The sequence below is a fragment of the Durio zibethinus genome, chromosome 18 (genome assembly GCF_047325235.1).
Source record: "Durio zibethinus cultivar Kanyao isolate XHJ-2024 chromosome 18, ASM4732523v1, whole genome shotgun sequence".
Classification (NCBI taxonomy): domain Eukaryota; kingdom Viridiplantae; phylum Streptophyta; class Magnoliopsida; order Malvales; family Malvaceae; genus Durio; species Durio zibethinus.
This window is the reverse complement of record NC_143179.1, coordinates 15578875-15587357: the sequence shown is the minus strand read 5'-3', so window position 1 is coordinate 15587357 and position 8483 is coordinate 15578875. Positions and strand designations below refer to the sequence as shown.

General features: G+C 31.8%; 1 protein-coding gene across 1 annotated transcript; it reads left to right on the top strand.

Moving 5' to 3' along the window:
• Positions 1-2353: 2353 nt before the first annotated feature.
• LOC111299727 (uncharacterized) lies at positions 2354-7376 on the top strand. Its single transcript, XM_022895132.2, has 7 exons — positions 2354-4009; positions 4118-4307; positions 5031-5134; positions 5252-5354; positions 5477-5778; positions 5982-6287; positions 6787-7376. The coding sequence occupies exons 1-7, from the start codon at positions 2873-2875 to the stop codon at positions 7147-7149; spliced, it is 2505 nt and encodes an 834-aa protein (XP_022750867.2). The 5' UTR covers positions 2354-2872; the 3' UTR covers positions 7150-7376.
• The last annotated feature ends 1107 nt before the right edge of the window (positions 7377-8483 follow it).

The window sequence follows — 8483 nt, the reverse complement described above, 5'->3', positions numbered from 1 at the left end:
TTAGTTTTAGCCTAAGTTGTATGATGTGTAGAGACTTCGATGTCATATAATGTATAGCATAGTTTTCCTTTTGTAACTGCCATAGATCCTTTAAAAAGCTTTCATTGTCCATTTTTTTATCGATTCTCATATTTTTTCTTATCAAAGACATTAATAGTAAGTAAGTTCATTCTCATATTTGGAGTATGTCTGACATCTTTCAAAGTCAACATGTAATCTGTACTAGTTTGTACAACAATATCACCAATCCCAGCAAACTACAACATACTTTTGTTTATCATATTGGTGCAACCAAAGTCTTCTGCTTTGTAAGTTGTAAACAATTCTTCCTTAGGAACAAGATGATATGTTACTCTTGTGTCAACTATCCACTCAATATCAGGATCACCAACATGATTATATAAATCAAAGTAATTGAATTACTATATGAATTCACTGTTGTAATATTGTCATCATTCGAACTTTTGCCTTTATCTTTTTTTTGCTCTTACTTTGAGATTTTACAATATTGTTTTGTATAACATGCTTTACCACAATGGAAGTACTTCACTTTATCTTTGGACTTCGATCTATATTTAGACTTACTATAACCTTTTGAGTTTTAACCTCTGTTGATGTTTCTACCCATGTTCTTTGTGATCAAAACTTGATTCCTATGGTCTAAATCTTTTCGTTTTACATTTTTATAAAGCATACTATCTTTTACCATCTCTAATGTCACATTGTAATCAGGAGCTAAATTAAAAACAGCCACAACTAAAGTATTTCAGCTATCTGATAATGAACCTAAAAGAAACAACACCTTCATTTCATTATATATCTTAAGCTCCACAGTAGTCATCCGATTAAATATATCTTAAAAATCACTCAAGTGCTCTATAATAAATTATCCATCCCTGTACTGTAAAGTTGTAAGCTTTTTAACAAACATAATTTTATTCATACATATTTTTCTCTCATACAGTGTTGTTAATTTTTTTCAAATAGTATAAGCATCTGTCTCTTACGCTACATGATAAAATATACTGATATCAACTTATTTTTTTATTATGGCAAGCATCTTTTTGCATAACTTCTTTCAGCTTTCCTTTTTCATATCTGTTGGTTAAGTCAAATCACTCAATATTAACTCATACAAATCTTTACAGTATAAATGATCTTATATTATAGGCTTCTAAATTGAATAATTTGATGCTGTCAATTTTATCATAGAGCTTGTATCACCTTTCATGATCTCAAATAGAATTTATTTCTGTCTTGGGTTAGTTTTGTATTAATGTCTCAAAATAACACTTGCTTTAATACCATTTGTTGGGTCTGAAGCAATAAATAAACAACGCATAAGTAATATATTGTAATGAACTCACAGTAATAGACAACAATCAATAATCAATAACACAAGAAAAAAATAAAACATACTAAGATTTACGTGAAAAATTCTTCAATGTAAAAGAAAAAAATTATGGACCATAAAAAAAAATCTTTACTATCAAATAATGGATATACAAAGTTCTTCTCTAACTAAAACTAAAGCTAATTAATAATTAAAAAAATAATTAAAAAAATCTCATCAAATAAGTGACTTGATAAATACATATTGGATTTATTTTTAGAGAGCTTTAAACTCGATTTTTACTATTCAAAATATAGAAATCTGAATTATAGATTTGTTAATAAAATTTCAACTTAATCAGACCATAAATCGACTCCGTTTAACTAATTCTTCTTTTTCTCTTTTCTTTTTTTTTTTTGACCATTTTTCTTTTGTCTTTTTTTTTTTTTTATTTTGAACACTACTTTGTTTTTCATCTTAAAACAATCTCACTTTTTTTTTTTATTAAATAGTTAAGACTTTATGTAAAATAAAAAATAAAGACCTTTAATTGATTCAAATCTAATTATAGGAAGTTGGACATATTTTTCCAATAAGGGCAATATGACAACACACAATCTAGTAAAGTATGGGGAATAATTAGAGGAAGATGTACTATGGGCAAAAGAATATCTAGGTTTTTTATTGGAAACTATTGGAAAAGATTGTAACATATTAAACTAATAATATAAGAGTTATTTCCTCTAAAAAAGAAAATTGGAAGGTTTCCAAACTGTGTAATTGATCCGAATCAAACTGTTCAGACTCAGCTGGTCAGAGAGAAACTTGTTGACTCGGACGATTTTAGGTGATGCGAACGGGTTGAGTTACTTTTGTATGTATGTATTTGTTACAATTACCTAAATACCATCACAGAGTTAACGTTTTAATACAAATGATGGGCAGTTTTGTCATTTGATCACATATACGAATTACAATATAACAAATCTAAAAAAGAACCAAAAAAAAAAAAAAAAAAACAGATTCAAAATGCTAAAAGCCAAAAACCCTATTATCATTATGCTTGTTCCTCCTTGTGACGCCGCCTCAAAAAATCCCAATCTCAACTGACATAAAGATGGTGTCGGCTTCCATAAAATTTCAAACTTTCAATACGGTTATGTTTAGATTTTATTCTAACATTTTGTAGTTTGTAAAATTTAGATCAACTTGTGGTGTGTTTGTTAAAAAATCCAGTTGCTAACGTCGATTTTAAAATTTTTTTGTTATTTGATTTGCCCTGAAATAGTTTTTGAAGTCCGTGTATTAGAGCTTCACTCTATTTGAATTCATGCTGCTCTGATTTGAGTTTGAGACCTTTCGACACTCGCTCGGATCAGCCTTACCTCGCTTTTACTTTTCTTCTTTGCTTCTTTGTTCATATTTATCTGGTCAAGGCTTTTTCTTCTTCTTTTTTTTTTTTTTTTAAATTTTGTTTAGAGTTTCTGTTATCCAATTTGTTTCGGTATTTGTCCATAACTGATTGTAACTTTTTAAAGTATGGCTAGAAAATATAGTGAATCGAGTGACGATAATTCGGGAGATGCGAGTGACGGGCATCGTAATCGACACAAAAGGCATTCTAGGTCAGATAGGGAAAAGGGAAGACTTGAAAGAGAAAGAAATCATGATGATAATGAGGAGAATCGGCGGAGAGAGCATCCTACATCTTCTGATGAAGAAGAGAAGCGTGCCAATATAGATACGAGGCGAGATAAAGTGAGAATTCATGATGATGATGATTACGATGGTAGGGATAGGTGGAGAGGACATTCTAGATCTTCTGATGAAGAAGACAAGCGTGCCTATAGGGACAGAAGGCGTGAAAGAGAAAGTATACATGGTGATGATGCTAAGACTAGGCGGAGAGATGCAATGGATGAAAATTCCCAACGGTCTGATGGATCAGAAGAAGAGAAACGGTCCAAGAGAGATAGGAGGGGAGAAAGGGATAGAAGTAATAGGCGTGACATTGGACATAGCGATAGGCATAATGATAGACGATGGGGATCTGAAGAAGATAGGTATAGACATAGTGATGGACGTCGTCATTCACGGCATGATTCGGAGGATGATGAGGATCATAGAAGAAGGTACCACAAAAGTCCAGAACACGAGAATAGAAGTGAGAGGAGAGACAATGATATTAAGCCAAGCCGCAGAAACAGAGATGATAATAGTTTGAAGGAGAAAGAGGAAGGAGATGTCAAGCAGAAACAATCAGCTTTGCAACAAATCAACTTGAATGGTGATACGGCGAATTTGGGTAGGAGTGGAGGTGTTTATATTCCTCCATTTAAATTAGCAAGAATGATGAAAGAGACACAGGATAAGAGCAGCGTTGAGTATCAGCGATTAACATGGGATGCCCTTAGAAAAAGTATCAATGGGCTTGTTAACAAAGTCAATGCTACTAATATAAAGAATATTATCCCCGAACTCTTTGCAGAGAATCTTATACGAGGAAGGGGTCTCTTTTGTCGTTCGTGTATGAAATCTCAGATGGCATCTCCAGGTTTCACAGATGTTTTTGCTGCTTTGGTAGCTGTTGTTAACACCAAGTTTCCTGAGGTGGGGGATTTATTGTTGAGAAGGATTGTTTTGCAGCTTAAGAGAGCATATAAGCGGAATGACAAGGTGACTGGTTGCCCATTTCTTCACCAATTCTAATGATTTATTTATCATTGACTAAAGTTACCTTTTTTTCTGTTGAATATGTTACTGACTTTTTCTTTTATTGGACAGCCTCAATTATTAGCTGCTGTTAAATTTGTAGCACATCTTGTGAACCAGCAAGTGGCTCACGAGATTATTGCTTTGGAACTGCTCACTGTTTTGCTGGAGAACCCTACTGATGACAGTGTTGAGGTGGCTGTTGGTTTTGTTACCGAGTGTGGTTCATTGCTTCAGGATCTTTCACCGAAAGGCCTCCATGGTGAGTGCCACTGCAGTAGTTTTACTTATCTGTATTATGATTGATACTGGTTTAGATTCCATAATATTATGGTGTAGGATTTCTGAGATGCATTGTCTTGCATTTTCTTAATCGTACATGTAATACATGACAAATCATATATAGTCCAATGCAGTAGTTTTACTTATCTGTATTATGATTGATACTGGTTTAGATTCCATAATATTATGGTGTAGGATTACTGAGATGCATTGTCTTGCATTTTCTTAATCGTACATGTAATACATGACAAATCATTTTTTCTCGGGGATGCCTGTTTATCTTGCTTCAGCTTCTAGATGAACTTCATTTAGTTAATAACGTAAAGTGTGGTTATAATGCTGGTCAGTTAGATGAGTTCAGTTTAGAAAAAGTTATTGTTTACTGGTTTTAAAAATATTTTGTCCACAATGGTAAAACCTATATTTCTGGCTCAGATTCTTTAGTTTTTTGAATTTCATCATCTTACTTGCTATGTATTGGCTACTTCAGGAAGCTTTTTACAATTAATAATAGAAATTTTGTTTAATGTTCATGTAATTTTATCTGAAATAAAGTTGAGGAAAAACTTTTGGTTATTTCCTCTCTCTCTCTCTCTCCCCCTCTCCCTCTCCCTCTCTCCTTTGGTGACTCTAGTCTACTGGTATGTTATAAGAATTTTTATTTGTTTCCCTTTTCAATTAATGTTGCCCGTTGTGTTTACAGGTATTTTTGAGCGTTTTCGGGGGATTCTTCACGAGGGAGAGATAGATAAACGCGTTCAATTTCTGATAGAGGGCTTATTTGCTATAAGGAAAGCCAAGTTTCAGGTGTGTTTTTTCCCCTGAATAATTCTTTTAAAGTCCTGTGAAACTTTAAGGTCTCATTCCTTTACTTCTAACAAAAGGAACGACGTATAATTTTGTTTTCCATTTATGCATTTACAGGGGTACCCTGCTGTTCGTCCAGAACTAGACCTTGTTGAGCAGGAGGACCAATTAACTCATGAGATATCTCTCCAAGATGAGATAGATCCAGAGATCACCCTTGGTGTGTCTCAAATTGTCTCTAGCTACATATTTAATTATTCATTTTTTATTGATGAACTCTACCCGTTTGGTTAATTCCTTCTGGTATGTCATCGTGAATATTTGTAATTGTCTTTCTTGCAGACATTTTTAAACCAGATACTCAATTCTTGGAGAATGAAAAGCGCTATGAAGAGTTGAAGAAAACCATCCTTGGTGAGGAATCCGAGGATGAAGAGGGTTCTGATGCGGGTTCAGTTGATGAGGAGGATGAAGAGGATGATGAATCCGATGAGGAAGATGAAGAGCAGATGAAAATAAAAGATGAAACAGAGACAAATCTTGTAAATCTTCGGAGGACAATCTACTTGACAATCATGTCCAGTGTAGATTTTGAGGAGGCTGGCCACAAGCTGCTGAAAATTAAGCTTGAGCCAGGGCAAGAGGTAATTTAATAGATCAATCAAAAGGTGTTTGTTTTTCCTTAAGAAAATTCGTATTTCCCTTCCTGCTTTACTGATTATATGTGTTTGCCCTCTATCCCTTACAAAACCGAATAACCTTCATTTTTCTTTTATAGTGGGAGTAGTATTCTTGTTTTATATTGTTGCAATCTAAGAAACTTGTTGCCTTGATTTTGGTATTTCAGATGGAGTTATGCGTTATGCTTTTGGAATGCTGCAGTCAGGAGAGAACTTACCTTCGATATTATGGTCTTCTGGGGCAGCGGTTTTGCATGATCAACAAAGTCTATCAGGAAAATTTTGACAAATGCTTTGTTCAGCAATATTCTATGATTCATCGTCTTGAAACAAACAAATTGCGTAATGTGGCAAAGTTTTTTGCACATTTACTTGGTACAGATGCTCTGCCTTGGCATGTTCTAGCCTATATTCGCTTAACTGAGGAGGACACGACTTCTTCTTCCCGAATATTTATCAAGATTCTCTTCCAGGTAAGTTAAAAGAGTTTACTTCAATATTTTACCTGTTTCTTTTTTCTTCTATGCTGGCTGGGCTCCTTTTGTATGGAACCAAGTAGCCAAGTGCCGTCATACTTTTCTTTTGAGTTGATTAAAACTATGAACCAAATTACATGTGCATCTGGGCAATTGGTTTAAAGTTGGTTACCTAGATGATATAAAGCAAAAATTAAAATGTTGATTTCTAGCATGTCTAATTATGAGACATTTCAAGTGATAACAATCTATTTCCCATAGGACATCGAAAATGTTAGGATAAATGAGTTTAATTTGGTATACTCAAAGAGAGGGACATCACAAAGCATAATCTTCTGTTTGGAAATAAACCTTTTGTTTCACTCTTTTTATTTTTATTTTTTTTCCATTTGCCCGTGTAGAACTTGTCTCATATGCATGGCCAACTAGTTGATTTTATTATTATTATTATGGAACAAAGCTGTTATGTTGATTTTGGTACTTGGTAACGGAATAGGAACTGTCAGAGCATCTCGGAATTCGCAGACTGAATGAGCGGCTCTCAGATCCTACGATGCAGGATTCGTTTGAATCTATTTTCCCAAGGGATAATCCCAAAAACACGCGATTTTCCATTAACTTTTTCACTTCCATTGGGCTTGGTGGTATCACTGAAAATTTGCGTGAGTATTTGAAGAACATGCCACGGCTTATCATGCAACAGCAGAAACCAGCATCTGAGTTAGAATCAGAATCAGAATCTGGTGATGAATCTGGGAGCTCTAGTTCATCTGATTCAAAAAGTGCTAGTTCTGAGTCAGAGTCAGATTCGTCAAGTTCTGATGAAAGTGAAAGGCGCAGGAAGAAGAGGAGGAGATGAGGTAATTGGCCTTTTCACAGAGGAGTTTAGTTTTAGGCTTTTGCATCTCTTAACTTCTTATATTTTTGGGTGGATTGCTGTCCAACTTTTGACGTATCCTGTTTAACTACTTCAACTTTTAACATAACTGTAATTTTCTAGAGACATATCCCAAATGTATAAATTTTTAAGGGCATTTGGATCATGGAATCTAAGATCTCTTTAAAAATCGTAGTTTTTGACATGAATTTTATGTTTGGATTGCGAAATTTAAAATTGTTTTCTCTTATTAGGAATCTAAACGATGTTAAGAAGGAAGAAAATAGTCTAGAATAAAAACCTTTCATCCATGAGGTTTTCTTTAAAATTTGTTCTTTTTTTTTTATTATTTTCAATTATTGGTATTTAAGTTTAAAATAATAGAAATTATCTTATAAATCGAGGTTTTATCTGACACGCATAAAAGCATTCGTAATCTTAATGTTTGATTTTTAAAATCGTGTATGAGAAAATATTGTTTTATATAAAATAAAAATTAAATAAGTTGTTTTAATTTATTTTTTAATTTAAGTTTTTTACAATTAATTTGATTTTATTTAATAAAATGATAGAAAAACTTGACATGAGTTTTGACGAGGAGAAAAAAAGAAAATGAATTTCGTTAATTTAATGATAATAGTATCAAATTGTCTAAAATAATAAAAAAAGTTTTTAAACTTTGTCACTTCACTTAGATAATAAACTTTAATTTGTATTCAAATAATTTTTTAACTTTTAATTTATATCAAAATAAATCTTCAAAAATCAATTGTTTTGTTTGAAATAAAGGCCTATTTAAATATAAACAAAAAATTAAGAACTTATTTAAGTATAATAAAAATAATAAGACTTATTTTTAAAAAAATAGTTCAAGAGCTTTTTTAGTATTTTAACCTATCAAAATTTTGAAAAAAAAAAAAAGTAAGTTAATGTTTCAATTCATAAAAATAACTTTTGTTGATGAATCTTTTGAATTGAAAAATAAATAAATCAAATATTCAGATGTAAATCTTTAAAAATTAATTTTATGTTTTCTATTATTTTCACAAATGCAAATTTAATTAGAGAATCTCAAATAAATTTTTGTCAATAAAACAAAATTTAAAGGAATTCAAAAAATAATTAACATTTTCATATATAGATATAAAAAAAATTCTTTAACTGCATTGATCCATCGCCTAAAATAATTAATATACTTAAAATCAACTTTTAATAAATTTTAAGATGTTATTATTTTATAATATAGTATTAAATTTTATATAATTTGCATGCATAAAAAAGTGAGAGAGATTATGATAATAGATGACATTTGAAAA

What these genes read in the sequence shown, in the direction of transcription:
- LOC111299727 (XM_022895132.2), top strand. Translation starts at nt 2,873, where the DNA reads ATGGCTAGAAAATATAGTGAATCGAGTGACGATAATTCGGGAGATGCG. An exon ending in TTCACCGAAAGGCCTCCATG is followed by an intron (nt 4,308 to 5,030) that starts GTGAGTGCCACT and finishes TTGTGTTTACAG; the next exon opens with GTATTTTTGAGCGTTTTCGG. An exon ending in AGATCCAGAGATCACCCTTG is followed by an intron (nt 5,355 to 5,476) that starts GTGTGTCTCAAA and finishes TCTTTCTTGCAG; the next exon opens with ACATTTTTAAACCAGATACT.